General features: G+C 41.1%; 1 protein-coding gene across 2 annotated transcripts; it reads left to right on the top strand.

Moving 5' to 3' along the window:
- The first annotated feature begins 8,512 nt into the window (after positions 1 to 8,512).
- mfsd12a (major facilitator superfamily domain containing 12a) lies at positions 8,513 to 18,462 on the top strand. 2 transcript variants are annotated; one of them, XM_048251495.1, is made up of 11 exons: positions 8,513 to 9,209; positions 9,314 to 9,524; positions 10,021 to 10,135; positions 10,446 to 10,637; positions 11,138 to 11,230; positions 11,455 to 11,547; positions 13,505 to 13,675; positions 16,355 to 16,449; positions 16,686 to 16,816; positions 17,310 to 17,345; positions 17,964 to 18,462. In XM_048251495.1, the coding sequence occupies exons 1-11, from the start codon at positions 8,942 to 8,944 to the stop codon at positions 18,026 to 18,028; spliced, it is 1,470 nt and encodes a 489-aa protein (XP_048107452.1). In that variant the 5' UTR covers positions 8,513 to 8,941; the 3' UTR covers positions 18,029 to 18,462. The 2 variants fall into 2 exon arrangements, with proteins under 2 accessions (XP_048107452.1, XP_048107453.1); XM_048251496.1 differs by lacking the exon at positions 17,310 to 17,345.
- The last annotated feature ends 1,172 nt before the right edge of the window (positions 18,463 to 19,634 follow it).

The following is a 19,634-nucleotide window of genomic DNA, read 5'->3' as shown; positions in this document are numbered from 1 at the left end:
CTCTCTCTCTCTCTCTCTCTCTCTCTCTGGGTCCAAGATGTCTATGCGTCCAAACTTGTTGGAGTGAACTTTCATGGACACGGAGAATCCCAAGTGTGTTTCTGCAAGTGACCAGCAGGGGTCGCTGTTTGGCTCAGAAGAGCGTGCAGCTTACCTTGCAGAGCTGCCAGTTGCAGACGACTTGAGTGGACTCTCAAAGGGACGTACAAAGCCAGGATGGGATTACGATGCAGACATTTTCACCTCACTTTAAAAATGGACGCACGCTAAACTCTTAAAGGGATGTAGAACATTTCACAGCGTTTTTTTTTTTTTTTTTTTGGGGTAGGAGAGAGAAGCGTTCGAGGCTCATCTCCCATTCTTTTCTTGCTGTGTAAAGGTGGTTACCTGTGAGTCAGAGTTTGTGCCTTTCTAAGTAAAACCTCCAACAGTCATGTCTCCAGAGTCATGTCTTAGTCATTTTATCATACCCCCTTCAAACACTTTCTATCCTCTTACATCTTATTTTTTTCTTCTTCGGTTCCTGCTTTGTTTTTTGTTTTTGTTTTTCTGACTACCTGACACACTTTTTTAAATGATCTGTCTCCATTTTTTTCCCCGTGTTTCTTGTTTCAAACCTGTTTGTGATTGATACAATTTTTAAACAGTGTAAATCAGTTACCAAATGGCAGGATGGGGGAGTATACATCTCGTCCCATGACTCCTTAGCCTTCTCTACCCTTTACAGTTATGTGACCCCACTCTTCCATCTGCTATTCCCTCACTCTTATACTGTTCCTCTGTACATCTGGGGAAGGTCACAAGTAAAGGAGAAATCAGTGGCAAGAGCTGCCAACAGGAAGTTGAACTGAGCTGACATTCAGGTGTGGACGTGTAATGACAAACAGTGAGTTAGGGCAGCCTGATAAAGTGTGGCCATGGAAAGAGAAGATATATAAATGTTTATACTATACAGAGCAAACAATGTTTATTTCTGATGTTTTCTCAAATAGCTTTGTTTTTAAGTTGTATTTATTTGTACATAACAAATAAATGTGTTATTCCATTTTTTTTTTTTTGGCAGTTAACAGACTCCTGCAGTTGACTCCTGAGCCTGTGCTCAGGAGGTGACGGTCATTACGCATTTAATGACATCCTCAGGTGATACTCAAACATTAACATCCTCAGTTGTAAACAGTTCATGATGTTGTACAAAGATGGTCTTAAGCTATAACAGTAAAATAAAGCCACATACTCCATCCACACTGTCTGGATCAGGTTTTAGAAGGAGTGTGAGTATGTGCATTTGGGCAAAAGCCTTTGTATAAGTATGGACAAATGTACATGCCTCTAATAAGGATGGTTGTGTGTGTGTGTGTGTGTGTAAGATGGTGCATGTGTAAGTGCATTCATGACAAAATATTGAATTACTAGATTGTGGGCAAAGAACAAGTCATCAGGAGAAGTAGGTGTGCCTAGGTTAGTTTTTCAATCTTTTCTAGAATGGGATGTTTTTATAGGACAGTAAACATAAAAGCTGTGCAGTGCGTTTTTGAAGGCCAAGTCAGCTGGGCCTGAAGTTGTTGACCCCTGAGTGAGACTGATCCCAAGTTACACATTCACATAGCTATACTCTCAAACCTGTTGTGAGGGAACAGGGCTGTTTCCTGGAAACGATTAGTAGGGATCTTTGGGTGGGTCAGAGTGGGAATAGAAGGGGTCCTCGGGAATACTGTACCATCCGAACAGGCCAGAGGAAATTATGGTCCTTGTCTTAGTAGAGTAATGGAAGCTTATGCCAAGAAGGAGGTGCAATATTTTTTATTAAGTTCAAGAAACTGTAAACTGGCATGTTATTTAGCTTGCTGGGGAAACCAAAATGGGCATATCCAAATCAAATTCTGATTCCAAAAGGCCTAAGCTTATTCAAACACCTGTAGGCTTTTTTCACAGTGTCTATAAGATGTCTATAATTTGCTGCATTTTAGTTATTATCAGAAGTGAATAATAGTAATATAAATATATATATATTATAATATTATAAACGGTTACGCTTGCAAGTAATGCCGCTCTGTCCAGCATCTGGATTTATTGTTTTTTATTGTTTATTAGGCCTATTGGTTCATTTGTTTGTTCATGTCTGTTTGTGCTATAGGCTGGTGAGTCACTCCACTCTCCCTCCGGCACAATTGTTTTTGTTTGTTTGATTGTTTGTTTGTAAACGCAGGCAGGGCATTGCTGGAAAAGAGCTTAATGCTTATAGTTAGGCATTTTTTTGCCAATCTGCAAAAAAAATTCTTACCAATAGCTTTTTTAACCACGTGTTCCTATAGGTGTCTAACACCTCCTAATTTATCCACGGCCAAATCCTCGGGGAAACACCTGGAGAGCCACACTGGAGAAAAACATTTGACCAATATTAGCTTTTGAGATGTCTAACTAGGGGTTTTTAGGGGTGCTGAATCTATCCCAGCCATTAGTGTTGAGTAGAAATTACTCCATATTCAAAGTTCATAAAAAATCTATAAAAAGTGGTTTTATTGAACAATTACAAAACAAAACTTCCTTAATCAGTTTCAAATGTAACAAACCTTATTCAACTCCCCTGCATCTTCCTCAATCCTGTTATCATCTGGCTGGTTGATGTTCTGGCAAGATGCCCGCAGAGAGTGCTGTGCTGCGGCTCCTATAGTCAGAGGCAGTTTCTCAGGTTTCACCCACCCACACACACACACACACACACACACACACCTATAAACATTGACTCTCTCACAAACACATCCACCCACCCACCCATGCCCACACAAATAGCCTACATATGCACACGCTTACAAATAAAGTTCAAATTCACTGACGTCTCTGTCTCTCTCCAACACACACAAACACACACACACATGCAAAATGTTCTTTTTCACACACCATATTGAGACAAAACTACCTGTGATATAGCACCAGTGTGTTACATGCAAAACAAAACTTGACTGAGGCCTGTTCTTTTCTGCCTTTGTGTGTGTGAGAGAGAGAAAGAGAGAGAGCCCAACGCAGAAGGTGGATGGTGAGCAACAAAATGTTAAACTCATGAGGACAACATACAGTATCTCACAAAACTGAGTACCCCTCACATTTTTGTAAATATTTTATTAAATCTTTTCATGGAACAACACTGAAGAAATTACACTTTGCTACTGGAATCCTCTTTCACTCTTGTCATGGTAACTCTTGCCAGAACCAGCCAGAGTTGGATGAGGTTTGTTAAATTTTAAACAGATTAAGGATGTTTTATTTTGTAATTATTCAATAAAACCATTTTTATGGATTTTCTTTTACTTTGGGATAGATTCAGCACCCCTAAAAAACCCTAATTAGATTATTATTTAATTATTAATTTTTTATTATTTATATTTTTATTTTATTTTTTATTATAAATTATTATTTATTTTTAATTATTAATTAAAAATGTTTTTCATTGTTTTCGCCCAGTCCCTCTTGATTGGCTCTCCAGGCGTTTCTCCGATGATTTGGCCTTAGGAACAAATAGCCTAGTAAAAAAAGCTATTAGTAAGACTTTTTTTTGCAGATTGGCAAAAAAATGCCTCACTTTCCCTAACTATAAGCATTAAGGTCTTTTACAGCAATGCCCTGAGTTTACAAAGAAAGAGAATCGAACAAAAACAATTATGGAATTTGTTTTGTAGATTGGCATGTGCCAATGCCTAACTTTCCCTAATAGTGGGGCGGCTAAGCGCAGATTTTCATCAGCATCGATCACTTTGCGATAAAAGCATGAAATTTGGTATGAAGGCTCACAAAGGGGGTCTGATCAGATTTAGGACCGTAGGCGCTCAAAATCTGGCCCCTTGGGGCCATGGCAGCCATTTTTCAAAATGGCCGCCAAATATGGATTTCGTAATGGGAAAATGAATTAAAAGCTGCCAGAAACATAAAATGCAATAACACACTTCACCATAAATACATGTAAATATGAGCACACTTTCACATAGAAGGTCTTTAAACTTTAAAATACAAGATATGTTATTATATATTAACTAAATACAAGATATATGTATATATATATATATATATATATATATATATATATATATATATATATATATATATATATATAGAAATTTTGAAAATGGCTGCCAAATATGGATTTCATAATGTCATAATGGATAGATGACAGAAATGACAGAAAAAACAATTACAAATTTTGCACATTTGGTCATTAATCAATCCAGTTCATTTTTAAGCAAAAAGGAAAAGAGGTTATTATGATATCTATCAGAAATTATGTACTTTTTAAATGCATATTTAAATATGTAATATTAAATTGTGTGCATATACTAATACGCACAATTTTTACTTGGTAGTTTGTCAGTGACTCCTCCTTAGTCAGTAGGTTTCATCTCGTGGTGGCCACAGTTGAATATTATTCTCTTTAAAATCTAGGGAACTGGTGGGATGTTTTACTCTTGACTACAAGGGAGATAAAGGCAAAGTCAGTTGAATGTGTCTCTCACTGTTACTCAGTAAAAATAGTGTAGTGTACTGCAAATGAGTAAACATAACTCAAACAGGCAAATATAACGTAAAATAGATTTTAGTCTGCAGAAATTTAGAGTTAGGATTCTGTGAAATAAAGTTAGTGTACATTTCCACAGAATTTAATTTAGGCTGGTTATCTAAACTAGCTGCAATTCATCCTATTTATTTCATTAACTCTGTGCTCTTGTACGGCTAGTTTATACCACTAAAAGCTAATCTCAGTGAATTCTTTGCTCTGTAAATGCTCTCACATTGACTAGAAATATTACACACAGTTGCAATGATCAGGCACTCAGTGGATGTCATCAGAAATGCAATTAATCATTTGCATCCAGAGCAAACCCCTGCGATTGCCTTTGAACAGACACTATTTGCCTTGGCCAAGCAAATACAGTGGAAGTGGCCAGATAGATATGGTGAAATTGTCATTCTTTTTGGGGTCTCCACATTGAGATGGCATTCTTGAGGACTTTAGGGGACTGGCTGCAAGGAAGTGGTTGGGTAGAGGCTCTTGTTCAAGCAGACATTACCACAACAGGCACAGCTGACTTTCTTAAAAGTGCCCATGTTGCTCGTACGAAGAGAGCCCACCAAGTAACAGTGGCTGCATTGTACATTTTGCAACGTGCTACATATGATAATTTCATGAATATGCATTCCTCTAGTGATGTGCTGAGCTTTGATGAATGGTGCAAGAGGCAAAATGATACAGTACCACAGTTTCAGTATTGGGCCACAGTTATGGTGCTTGAGCTGTTTTTTTTTTTTTTTTTATCTTTGTAAGGTCTCTGCGGCTGGGCTCTTTTAACATGTATCTTGATGCCTTGGCTGACCTCACACCATGGTTTTTCGCCCTTGATCATATCAATTATGCCAGATGGATTCTGGTACATTTGAGGGACATGGCAGAGCTCCCCACCAAGCATCCACAAGTTTACAAGGAGTTCTTGGCTGGCAATTTTGTTGTGCAGAAGACAAAGAGAGTGATCAAGCCCATGAGGAGAATAATGCCCGTGGGGGATGGTGGAGCCGTTGGCTTAGGCAATCCTAGTGCACTGCGGCGGTGGATGGTTGCTGGGCCTGAAGTGGCTAGGGTTATCCAATAATTTGAAGAGGCACATCAGAGTGGCTTGAATTAGGCATCACCATGATCAAAGCCCAAGTGTCCAAGTGAAATTTGCTAGGGATGTTCAGTGCCTTGTAAAGGTGATCCAAAAACTTGGGAACCCATTTGAAGAGGAGAGCAGGGATATCATTGTGCTTGATTCAAAAGAAATAGCTGACCCTTGTGCGGCAAAGACTGTGCAGAATGTTGATCAAATTGGACAAGATCAATTCAAGGCATTTACACTTGATCGCCTAGTGAATAGAACAAAATCCATTTATGATCACATTTGTCAAAATAAATTTGAAGGTCTTCTGAACAAGTTCTATGAAAACTCCCAGCAACCGTCAATAAAGATTAGTGACTCTCAGAAATGATATGGAACTCTTCTCATAGCTTTACATACTGTAGGTTGACAGAACAGGGATAGAAATCTTGAGGAATTCTTCCGCCATGAAAATCAGCCCTGCCCTCCTGCTTTCTCTGAGAATGGCAAGCTCAGTCAGTGAGAGTAAGCAAGAGTGACCTCCTGTTTTGTCTTGAAGAAGGTTGTCTTCCCAAGTCAGAGGCTCCCAATGTCTTCTGTGTTGTCCTTGATGGATCAGCAATCATAATGCTCAAGCCTACTGGCTCAAGAAAGATTTACAGAGTATGCCCATCAAGTGTAGCCCGACTCCGCCTGTCTACGTATTTCCGCTCAATTACATTTCCCTACAGTACTCCGTCTGGAATAGCTCTCGTTCACTTCGTTTACTTCGGCAACTTGTCTCCGAACCAACCAGTGAACAGAGGGTGTTCCTGAGAGTGCTTACGTTTAAGTTGCAAGCCTGTTGTTATCGTTGTGTCCCCCGTGGTCAACATACGTCATTACCAAACGTTAGTAATTGAACTCCAATGATTTCAAACTTCAGACAAGCGTCCACTAACCAGGAAATAAACGTTTGCCAATGGATCTAGGCCAGACTCTCTGCAAAGTCATGGTATCCAGGCTACATCAAGTGTTCCTTCCTTATATTTCCTTGTGTCATCAAAAATCAACTTGTGTTGACTTGGTACGGGACAGGTACTTTGCCGACTCCATCAAAGGCACTGCAAGAGCAAAGTGTGGTAAAGGGATTCACAGGCGTGTATGTGCTGAAGCAGCTTTGCCAGCGAACTGGCAGAGCTTTCTAAGGGTGAATCAAACTAAAACAGATCTTTTTCAATACCTTTCAGACATCTTGGTTAAGTCACAGCTGCCTGACATGTGCTTTATCTCCATGCAAACATGAGGAAGCAGATAGCAGGATGATTTTGCATGCATCTCATGCTGCGCAGAATGGCCATCAAACTGTTGATGTCGTAGTGCTGGCAGTTTCTGTGGTGCAAATGCCTTGGTGACACTGAACTCTGGGTTGCATTTGGAACAGGGAAGAATTTTAGGCACATTGCAGCACATGAAATTGCAAACAGCCTCGGTCCTGAGAGAAATGGTGGTGAAAAGGGCAAGATGTCAGGGTGGTCATATTGGGGACCAAGTATTACCGCCTTCTCCTCATTTGCCTCGTCCATCTAAATGGGGGTGGGTCAAAACAGAGGGTGGCAGTTTTGAACCATACTGGACCTCACTTGCTGAAGCATCTAAAGCCTGCTATGAACTTATTGTCTGCAAATGTACAAAAGTCTATATTAAACAATGCAAATGCAGAGCAGCATCACTGCAGTGTACTGCTTTATGTTTATGTGAGGGAGAATGTCAGAGAGTGTAAAGCTGTGTTAATAATTTTTTTGCTTCTTGACCGAGACATAAGTCGTCATTGAATTCAGCATGGACGTTATAATCTTGTATACATAATATGTAATGTTATTAATTAAATTTTGTGTTAATATTCAAAGCTCAACTGATGCTGATGAAGAGTTGAACTACTGGTTATTTGTTCTGTTTCTTGTTATGCAGGCCTACATTAAAAAGACAAAAAAAAACCTTTCTATGTAAGCTGTTTAAAAACAGTTGACCTTTTTGTATCACCATTCGTGAATTGCTATGGTAGAGATCAGACAAAGATCAACTCTTAATCATTTGTCATTGTTATGTCTAATTTTGATCACATAACATGAATTTATAGATCATTCATTAACCCATGTAGTAATATTTAGTATTACAGGAACACATTTTGAAGCATATCTTATATTTTAAAGTTTAAAGACCTTCTTTGTGAAAGTGTGCTCATATTTACATGTATTTATGGTGAAATGTGTTATTGCATTTTATGTTTCTGGCAGCTTTTAATTCATTTTCCCGTTACGAAATCCATACTTGGCAGCCATTTTGAAAAATGGCCGCCATGACCCACAGGGGTCAAATTTTGAGGGCCTACGGTCCTAAATCTGATCAGACCCCCTTTGTGAGCCTACCTACCAAATTTGATGCTTTTATCGCAAAGTGATCGGTTTTTGCACTTAAAGGAACCATATGTAAGATTGTGGCCAAAACTGGTACTGCAATCACTTTCAAATTACTGTAGAGAGGTGTATCCCCTCCCCCTCCCCTCTGATTTGAGGTTGCCAACCCGGATACCGGATACCGAAACACTACTGACTTTGTGATTAGTTGATAGGTGGAGGGTGGCGCATCAGGCCAAAACACAACATGACATGACAAAACACAACATCAACATCAGTTGAGGGCTGCAACTTCACTTTTTAAATGACAATATCCTGGCCGGATTACTGTTGTCAGTGATATATCAGGGCCATTTTATGATTAATTGAGATACATTTCTTACATATGGTTCCTTTAACCGCCCTACTAAAATGAAATTTCCTCTGATGGAGTCAAGAAACCGCTGAGCAATCCAGTGGGCGTGACTTTACAGTAGACATCACAAAGCGTCACAAGTGGCGGCCATTACAGACACACAACACCACAACAAATGGTGCTAAACCTGGCTAAACTGAGAATTATCACTTCATAGCCTACTAATTGATAATAGGATTAGACTAGCCTACCGGATTACGTGAAAACATCTGGCTTTTCATACCACCGCGGCAGTCAAGAATAATGGATCATTCACACTAAATCAGCATCGATTTAAAACGTGCTTGTCAGCTGACTAGACCGGGAAAGCGTTCCCTTCTGAGAATTGGATAAGCGACACTCATGGCAACGCTTACCCTTTGAATGCAGGGGTATGAAGCAAATATGGGTGTTACGCTTGTTTATAGGCTACAGTCTCGTGCTACGACAATAAACAGTTAGTTTGTAAATATATTCAATAGTTTATTAGTTTGCACTCTTGTATTCAGAAAGGGAAAACTCGAGCCACGGTCATGTCTGACAGCCCGTCGTATTTACACTTCTGTCGACGTCTAAGTTATGCGGTGGGACATTTTTTAAACGACTTGTGTGCCTCTATGTGGTTCACCTACCTACTGGTATACTACCACTCAGTACTAGGTTTTGGGAACACATACGCAGGGATCCTTCTTTTAGTCGGTCAGATCGCAGATGGAGTTTGTACGCCGCTCATTGGTTACGAGTCCGATCGTACAGCAGGATGCGGGACGTACGGGAAAAGGAAAACATGGCATTTGGTCGGTGAGTCACCAGCGTTGTTCTTCACCTGAAATGAAAGCGAGATAACATTAGTCTACACAGGAACACACCTGAATATTAACGTGGTGTGTTTTGTCTGCCCCCAGGCACAGTGAGTGTGTTGGTGTCATTTGCTTTCATCTTTAACCAGTGCATTGGCTGCAATGGCGGCACACCACAGTGGGCTGGTGTCATCTACTTTCTCCCCTTCATTGTAATCTTCCAGTTTGGTTGGGCGGCCACTCAAATCTCCCACCTGTCACTTATCCCCGAGCTCGTGACCTGCGAGTATGCCAAGGTGGAACTCACTGCCTTCAGGTGAGTGAGCCCTTTCCCTTCGTGTGTGTGTGTGTGTGTGTGTGTGTGTGTGTGTGTGTGTGTGTGTGAGAGAGAGAGAGAGAGAGAGAGAGAGAGAGAGAGAGAGAGAGAGAGAGAGAGAGAGAGAGAGAGAGAGAGAGAGAGAGAGAGAGAGAGAGAGAGAGAGAGAGAGAGAGAGAGAGAGAGAGAGAGAGAGAGAGAGGTCCTGAGCTTATCATGTGACTACCAGACACCAGAGTGGAGGCTGGCCTGCGAGTCTGCCTCTGAAGGTGAGACAGGTTTTTATTTATTTTTTTATTTTACCTCTCAGAATTTACTTTACAACCACTTTGGTGAGCGTATGAGCTAATCAAAATCCTGGATAGCCCCTCAATATGTTTTTGTGATGGAGTTAGAGGCATAGCTCTGATGAGTGGTTCAGCAGGAGCCTCGGTTGGATGAGAGGTTTGGTAACAGACGACTGGAGCCAAATGTAATTTTTGAGTTGTTTGTGCAGGTATGCGTTTACAGTGGTGGCAAACATCACTGTCTTCGGTGCGGCCTGGGTTCTCTTCCACCTACAGGAGGAGAGCACGGACAACCTGGGGCCGGCTGACATTCCTGTTTTCAGAGTGAGTTAGCACCGGGCACCTCACTCCAACAAGTGTGTGTGTGTGTGTGTGTGCGCATATATGTGTGTGTGTGTGTGTGTGTGTGCGCGCATATATGTGTGTGTGTGTGTGTTCGTGCTTGCATACATGTGCATACCAATGACTCTCAGATGTGTTTGTTAATATAATCTATCATACACATTTTATGTGTACCTAATGAATTGCCTGTTACCTCCCCTTCTGTTCCCTCACACAAGCCATCACTCACTGCTCACACTCCCCAGCTTCCATCTCATCTTCCTAAACACTGTGTGTGTGTGTGTGTGTGCAGAACTTGAGTCTGCTGGTGCTGGGCATTGGGGCAGTCACCTCGCTGCTCTTCCACGTGGGCACCCGAGAGAAGAGCTATGCCACCGGCGACTCTGAGCCTGGCGAACGGCAGCCCCTCCTCCTCAACACTCCCAAACCTACCACAGCCCGGCTGCAGTGGAAACACTGGCTTCTGCAGCCATCCTTTTACCAGGTAGCACACTAACACACAACAGGTAGCACGCTAACACAAAACAGCGCTAACACACAACAGGTAGCACACTAACACACAACAGGTAGCACACTACACTACACTTCACTTTGGACAAAGGCGTCTGCCAAATCCATAACCATAACCATAACACTAACAAACAACTGATAAGCGACAAACAGACAACAAGCAAGCACAGTACAACATTCCTGAGAAAAATACAGTGTTTTTAACATGGCTGGAGTGTTATTGATTGATTATTGATATTATTGATGAATCACCACTCTTTTTGTGGTCAGTACAGTATCATTTTTAAGATAGACCAGATGCAGTTGTTGAAATGGTGCTGTCTGTGGTCAGGAAATTGTTAATCTGCTCACATGCAGATAAAATGTATGCAGATAACTAATGTTGGTTAGTGGTCAGGTTTCAGATTGAAACTTGGTTCTCTGTGTGTGTGTGTGTGTGTGCGCGCGTGTTTGTGTGTCTTTGACTTCTGTCAGGTGGCTTTCCTCTACATGTCGACCCGGCTCATAGTCAACCTCTCCCAGACTTATGTCTCCATGTATCTCACCAACACCCTCATGTTACCCAAGGTAAGGCGTCCACTCTCCGCAGTTTTGCACCCATTACTGCTGTCAGTCTTTGTAGTGTCATGGTGACTGCAGAATTTGTAGTGTCATGGTGACTGCTATCATTTGCAAAAGTCCTCTCAAGAGGGATTATTTATAAGGGCTTGGGGTGGTTTCACTTCTGGTTGTGGGGCTCGGCCTTGTTTGCTTGTCCCCTTTCGCCTCATCTGTGCCTCTTGTTTTTGCAGAACTACATCGCCACCATTCCTCTGGTCATGTATGTCAGTGGTTTCGCCTCCTCCCTCATCATGAAGCCTGTCAGCAAGCTGATTGGCAAAAGTGTAAGACTTTCTCTGTGTGTGCTGTATGTGTGTGTACAGTATGTTTGTGTGCACATGAGGTTGTGTGTGTGTGTACGTGTAGGTTTGTGTGCGCGTTATTGTGTGTGTGCGTATGTTTGTGTGCGTGTGAGAGCCCACATGCATGTCTAGTATTTTGCATACTTTTATAGTGTATGCACTATACGCCATGTGCACTGTACGCCATGTGCACTGTACGCCATGTGCACTGTACGCCATGTGCACTGTACACCATGTGCACGCCATGTGCACTATACGCCATGTGCACTATACGCCATGTGCACTATACGCCATATACACCATGTGCACTATACGCCATGTGCACTATACACCATGTGCACTATACGCCATATGCACTACACCATGTGCACACCATGTGCACTATACACCATTCAGTGCGTTTTGAAGTACTGCACCACTGCAGATGCTAGTAGATGCATTATAAGAGATTCTCCCATACATTAACATCTGTGCTTTTTGCAGAGGATAGTACTCATAGTGCACCACCATAATAATGTAAAATAGCTATGTAGGTTACATTTAAAGGTGCTCTAAGCGATGTTACGCGGTTTCTAAGCTAAAATATTTTTTGTCGCATACAGCAACATCACACATACAGCAAACATCCGCTAGCTGCCTGTGCCATGAATACACTGTAAAAACGCGGGATCTGATAAGATGAGATAAAATATACTTTAATGTCCACCAGGGGGGAAATTTGTCTTGGGCTGCAGTCACTGCGTCACACACTTACAACATACCACATAAAATATACACAGAGTATAGACAATACAAACATACCTCACTGCATCATCCACAACAGACACAATCACAAAAACACACAAAAAGTGCACAACACAGTGGGGCTAAAAGTGTACAAGTAGGTAACACAGTCATTTGTTGCTGTTTAGCATCTTAATGGCAGCTGGGATGAATGAGTTTTTATACCTCTTTAACCTGCAGTTCGGCATTCTAAATCGTCTACCTGAGGGTAGCAACTCTAGTTCCTGATTGAGAATATGGGTTGGGTCATACATAATCTTATGTACCTCCCCTGAGCACATCTGTGGACAGCCCAGGCTCCAAAAATGGCAACAAAAACAACTTGGTCCAACCTGAGCCATAAAAACATAACAAACTGTTCCAGCAACTGTACCAACATCGCTCAGAGCACAGTGTATGTTGTAACACATGTCCTGGATGGCCACTTGGTGGTCAAGCAAGTTTAATAGTATACATGTGCCATGTAAATTATACACGTATGGCCTGTTTCCTGGACATGGCTTAGGCCTGATGAGGGTGAGGCTTAATTCATGTATCGAAATGTCACATATTACCAACCGCCCTGTATGTCCAACCTCTTACGTGTATGTGTCACTTAATATTCATTTCTATATAAACCAAGACGGCGGATTCCTAAAGAAACACAAGCACCCACACCATAAGTGTATCTAAATTAGCTATGTACCAAAAATTACATTTTACCGTGACTTGAAGAGCTGTAAACAGTCTTGTAAGGCTGCGCGGTACAAACCGCTTTGGAGCTTCAGTGGAATTTTGAATTGAATGAGAATTTCGGCTAACCGCTGATGTGCGCGGTGAAAGGTTGGGAATAGGCACCCACCAGCCCAGCACTAAACTCCGAGCGTGGTAAACAAAATCGGATATTTCAGGCAGTAAAAGCCCCGGTAGGAACCAAACTAGATTTTGTTCAAATCTACACACCTATGGCTACTAAAAAATAAAAAATGTTAGGTTCATTTATCAAATGTTATTTTGAAGTATTAAAAAACATAGTTGTTTTAGAATTTTCGAACGAAATGGTTGGTAATTAGTAAGTTTACAATGGGGGACTGGCTGTTGTGTATGCTAAGTGTTCTGGAACTGTGGTGCGCGCCAGATTCTAAGACCAGTGTGCTCCCTCTGTCCACCCTGGCAGTTGACCTACTTCACTGGCCTGCTGCTGATCATGGCGTTTGCCTACTGGGCGCTGCTGGACATCCACATGGGTTCGGCCGTGTATGGTGCGGCCATCCTGCTGGGTACAGGCTCCGCCACCATCCTCGTCATGTCGCTCTCACTGACCGCTGACCTCATCGGGGACCAGACAGTAAGTCTCAGAGGGTGAAAGGGTTGTTGTTGTTGTTGTTGTTGTTGTTGTTGTTGTGGTTGTTGTGGTTGTTGTTGTGGTTGTTGTTGTTGTTGTTGTTGTTGTTGTTTTTGTTGTTTGTTTGGATTTGAACTTCAGAGATACTACATGATTAAAAACCTTGCCGTTGCTTAGCATGTCTGCTGTGACTGGCTGATAGTGTCCCAGCAAACACATACACTTTAGGGAACCTATAGGGAACATTCTGGGAAGGTTCCCTAAAGGTATTACTTGAGTTCCCTAAAGGTATGTGTTTGCTGGGGTTAATGCTACTGGGTACCTACTTCTTTACTCGGTGACAAGGAACTCTGTATGCTGCACTTAATAACAGGGGTGCTTGATTTGGCCTTCAAAGTTTGCTGAGTGGCTACTCCACCTGGGCTGTGTTTACATTTGGCTTGGTATTAAGAGCCCTTTTGTGGCACAGAGATGTTTTCTTCTCAACATCTCTATTTCCTTGAGGAAGTGGACAGCCTTCACTGCGTCTTTAAAAGTGATACTGGTGTGTACAGTATTAGTCCTCCTGAATGTCAGCAGCCTAACTTCAGGTAACAATGATGAAGCTGTGCCAAATGTGTGTAATCACTGACTTATCACTGAAATATTACAATAAATATGAAAAAACAATTACAAAAATACAAATTTATATATATATATATATATATATATATACATTACACACAGCGGGGAAAATAAGTATTGGACACATCAACATTTTTTTCAGTAAGTATACTTCCAATGAGGCTATTTGCATGAAATTTTCACCAGACATTAGAATTAACTCAGATAATCCACTCATATAAAACAATCCAAACATTAATGTCCATAGGTAGAGTTATGTGTAATAAAGTGGAATGACACAGGAAAAAAGTATTGAACACGCCTGCTGAAATTTCTTAAATACTTTGTGGAAAAGCCTTTATTCGTGATGACAGCTTCAAGGCATTTTCTGTATGATGAAACTAATCAGTCACAGTATTCTGGTGTGAGTTTGGCCCATTCTTTTAAACAGATAGTCCTTTAATATTGAATATTTCAGGGGTCCCTCTTGTGAATCCTGATCTTTAGTTAACTTCCAAAACTGTTCAATTGAATTGAAGTCAGGGCCTTGATTTCCTTTCTCTGAAACCAATTGAGAGCTTCCTTTGCTGAATGGCAATGTCTCATCCTCATCATCCTGGTGGAAGTAAAGATTCTCCCAGAACAAAATGACTCCATTCATCATTCCTTCAACTGTATGAAGTCTGCTAGTGCCATGAGATGAAAAACAGCCCACACCATGATTCCACCACCTCCAAACCTCACTGTTGGTATGGTATTTTTAGGGTGATGCACAGTGCCATTTCTCCTCCAAATATGGTGTGTAGTATGACATCTGAAAAGTTCAATTTTGCTCTTGCCTGACCAGAATACATTCTCTCAGTATTTCATAGGATTGTTCAAATGTTGTGTAGCAAACCTTCAACAAGCTTTGACATGTTTTTCTTCAGCAATAGAGTCATGCGGGATGAGCGTGCATAGAGGCCATGGCGGTGGAGTGCATTACCTATGATTTTCTCTGTAACAATTGTACCTGCTGCCTTCAAATCTTTCTGGAGCTTTCTCAGAGTGGTCCTTGGCTCTTCTGACTATCCTTCTGACTTCCTGGTCAGAAATCTTGCAAGGAGATCCTGTGCATGGCCAGTTGATGATGCAGTGATGTTTCTTCCACTTGCAGATAATGGCTCCAATATTGCTTGCTGGATGATTCTGAAGTTTTAAAGTGCATCTGTAACCAGTTCCATTGATATGTTTTGCAACAATAAGGTTGCAAAGGTCTTGGGAGAGCTCTTTGCCTTTACCCATCATGAAATGTTTCTTGTGTGACACCTTGGTAATAAAAAACCTTTTTATAGCCCACCAGTATGTACTAACCCATCTTATATCAATTTGCACAGACAGGAGGGACAATTTCTCTAACTACTTATAGATTCCAGTTTGTTCCTTGTCATTCCTCGCCTTTGTGTACTGCTTTTTCTTAGCGTGTTCAATAGTTTTACCCTGTGCCATTCCACTTTTTTACTCATAACACTACTTTTAGACATTAATGTTTGGATTTTTATATATGTGTGGATTACCTAAGTTAATACTAATGTCCGGTGAAATTTTCATGCGAATAGCCTCACTGGAAGTATACTTACTGAAAAAAATGCTGACATGTTCAATACTTATTTTCCCCGCTGTGTGATATATATATATATATATATATATATATATATATAAATAAATAAACATTGTCTTTTAACCACAACAGGGACATGTCAAACACTGACTTTGACAACTGTTTGTTCTCACTGAGTTGCCACATCTAACACGATTGAGAAATTTTTCTTCCTGTTATTCACAAACCAAACAAATATTTTTTTTTTTGTCAGTCATGAGTAATCAGAGATACCTTGTTTTTTGTCAGGTCATAAATAAACTGAAATGAAATCATTGAAATCATCATTGAAAAAGTGTTGGATGATTGATTTGGGGAGAATTAGACCAAATATTGAAGCATTCTGAATTGGCATTCCCTTGATTATTCATCTTTCTCACGAGTGGTTTACTGCCTGATGTTATGATGTTTTAATCCTCTGTGTTTGTGTACAATTACAGCAAAGTGGAGCATTTGTGTACGGTGCTATGAGCTTCACTGACAAGGTGGCCAATGGTTTGGTTGTCATGCTGATCCAGAGCCTCCATCCATGCCAGTAAGTGTGTGTGTGAGAGAGAGAGAGAGAGAGCACAACTGCATGTGCTGTCAGTTTTTTTTTCCAACTGTGTGCAGTATTTTCTTAAATGAAAAAAAAAAAAAAACCTATTTGCTTTCTTAACATGTTGCCGTGCCATGCTTTCTTATTTCTGTCATCAAATAGACCACGTCTAGTTGTAAACGTCGCTGTATGTGTGTTTTGTTACACGTGTGCATGTGTTTTGATTGGCTCAGCACACAGGTGTGTTGCCCAGCTTGTGTGTGGTACTACCACTATGTGATGGTCGGCGTGACAGGAGGGGTGGCTGTCGCTGCTACGCTGGGCCTCTGCTCTCTCCTCATCTGGCCCGTGAGCCTTCGACACAGTGAGTCCACCCCGCGCCTCCAGTGTGAATTCAGTGCTAACGCTGATGCCGTGATATGACGCTAACTGATAAAGTTGTGGAAGAACAAGATTTATGGAAGCGTGTGATAAAGAAGCAGGGAGATGTTTCTCACTGGTGACAGGGTTGCTGGTGCTTCATATGGTTTACTCATAGCACTGCACCTAGGCTGTCCCTCTGAATAGGATTGACTTAAAGGAGAAGTCTGGCAATTTTTCGCATAGATCTCTGTTTCTTGAGGTCACCGAGTGCTGTCCGTATGAACAGCTACCTAGCTCGAGTTGCTAATCTACAGTGCTACACTGTACCGACAGTACTCGGTGACCTTAAGAAACAGAGATCTTGGATCCTTTAAGTGTTTCTGTGTGTTTGCCTCTGTAAAGTAATTTTGGAGTAAATGTTTTGAGTAAATAATGTGGGGGGGGATGTGTGTAGTGGGCCCTATATCCAAACACAATGTTGTTGTGCATTACAGTTGAAAAAGAACAACTTGTCAACAATGAGCCAAACGGTGAGAATGTGGCCTCCCTCAGGAAGGCTCTGCCAATCAGAAATGAGTGATGCAGTTAACAGGCCAATGAGAGATCACTTTCACTGATGTCACAATGAAGATCAATGAAAGAGCACTCTGACTGATTTCACTGATATATGATCATGTTGCGATCATTTTGATTGACCAGAATCAGGAAGGTTCCTGAGCACATCTGTGGTTCTGTTGAATGCATTTAAGGAGTTCCCATTATTTAGTAATAAAAAATGACAGTTGTCAGTAGTTTAGCTACCACTTGGCCCAGAACCTCTTTCTGCCTTGTATTCATGGGTTTCATCAGCTCCCTTTCCACAGGTGTATTAATCAAGCACCATGCAGTCTGCATTCATAATCTAAGTGCTTGATTTTATACACCTGTGGAAAGGGACCTGATAAAACCCATGAATAGATAGTTTTCACAGAAAACTTAAAATATTCACAAATGATGTGAACTCCTATAATATGAATATTAAATATGTTGAACCTCCAGGTCTTCACAAGACAGATGATATATATAAGGATCTGTTATGTTCGTAATGTATGTTGAGCTGCTATATGCGTTCATGCAGTAAGATGCTAAGTTATTTTTTGACCTTGCAGGATTGCCGGTCATTAACGGGCTGATGGAACCTGAGGAAACTTCTGATCATGCCTCAGTGAACTAACACGGAACAACTGGAACCACTAAGGGAACCGGGGACCCTTTTGGGAACCATTAGCCAGTTTTTGTGTTCAGACATGCAGTGCCTCTTTTAAGAATGTCCTATATTTAATGTAGTATAGATAGACATGTTTTTTTATTTTAGAATTGACCAGAGGTAATCAGAAAAAAAAGGGAAGCTTTAAAAAGGGAAATCTGACCTATGATCACAAGATTGTAACAGTGAGATGTTTAATCTCACAGAGCACACTCTATCTCAAATGGAAATGATTCTCAGGCCAGACATCGCACTGAGATTATTTTTGAGAAAAAATAACTAAAAACTAAAGGGAATCACACAACAGGACAAAGTTTATGCTAAACGTATAAACAACTGTACTCTGAAATAATTGACAATCTGCACTACACTAAATATTGTAAAATAAAACATTCCTATGATTTTGGTGTGCACTTTTAACATGGAACGAGAAGTATATGGTGTCTGGCTCAAAGTGGAAACCAGGTTCACTTACTCATGCTTTCTACGGCTCATGAAGATCCATTTGGTGATTTTGGACAAAAAAAAGTGTCTTAAAGCTGACACCGACCGGTAAGTGAGTCTAGTCTGGTAAATGGGTCAGTATTGACCAGAACTGTTCAAGGCTGGTGATTGACAAAATGGACAGAAACATCAGCATGAGTGTAGTTTAGTTCAAAACATCAACATGAGTGTAGTTTAGTTCCTAACAGGAAATGTAACAACAGAAGCAGGATGTGAAAGATTTCTGGGGAAGGATGTGAAATTGAGACATTAACTTTCTGGTAATGTCTCTGGTATTTAACAATCTGGTGTTTGGATGAAACTTGTGGTTAGCAAAAAATAGTCATTAAAGTATTGATGGTAGACAATGCTTGAAATTGTACCGAAACTATGCTATAAAGTATGATAAATACAGACCACTTAGTACAGCTCCTCATGCAAAAGGTTTCAGTATGAATCTCAGCCAGTCACATGTGGATTGGCCAGACCACAATAGCCCTTACTAGAGAGAAGGACCTTATAATCTCATCTCACTGGATACCTGGTCTCTGCTGAAGCTAAGCAGGTGTGGGCTTGAATGGGAGATCTCCTTGGATATCTGAAGTTGCTGCTGCTGCTGCAAGTGGTGTTGGTGGGTGACTAGTAAGGGGGACTCTTCCCTCGGCCAAAAATTAATCCCAATGCAGCAACGAGGACGCTGCTGTAGGAGATGCGGTCATTAAACATCCCATGGCACTCATAGTTATCATCATTCACCACCAGGTTCGGACTGGGAACAAAATTCGGCCCTGGCAATTTTCTCCTGGACCGGCCCACTACTGGACCGACGACCCCCCCACCCACACACACAAGCCCACCGATACCAAAATCCCCCCCTGATTCCCCCCCATAAATAACAAACAAACAGTATCATGCTGTAGCAACACTTCATAAACTGAACCCAAACATTTAGATTTGGACCTATAGGTTATTATAAAATCAGTATCGTAATTTCTGTCAACTATGACGATCTCCATGCATGTTCAGTTAGCCTATATTTTTCATTTAGTCAAGCAGTGACATGTGGTTTAATCAGTGTTGGGCAAGTTAC

Source organism: Alosa alosa, chromosome 9 (assembly GCF_017589495.1).
Source record: "Alosa alosa isolate M-15738 ecotype Scorff River chromosome 9, AALO_Geno_1.1, whole genome shotgun sequence".
Taxonomy (NCBI): Eukaryota; Metazoa; Chordata; class Actinopteri; order Clupeiformes; family Clupeidae; genus Alosa; species Alosa alosa.
The sequence above is the reverse complement of the archived record's forward strand: the minus strand, read 5'-3'. Positions and strand labels throughout refer to the sequence as shown.

Coding starts and splice junctions, on each gene's coding strand:
- mfsd12a (XM_048251495.1), top strand. CDS start 8,942: ATGTCTGACAGCCCGTCGTATTTACACTTCTGTCGACGTCTAAGTTAT. Junction 9,525..10,020: donor GTGGAACTCACTGCCTTCAG/GTGAGTGAGCCC, acceptor TTGTTTGTGCAG/GTATGCGTTTACAGTGGTGG. Junction 17,346..17,963: donor TGTCAACAATGAGCCAAACG/GTGAGAATGTGG, acceptor TTGACCTTGCAG/GATTGCCGGTCATTAACGGG.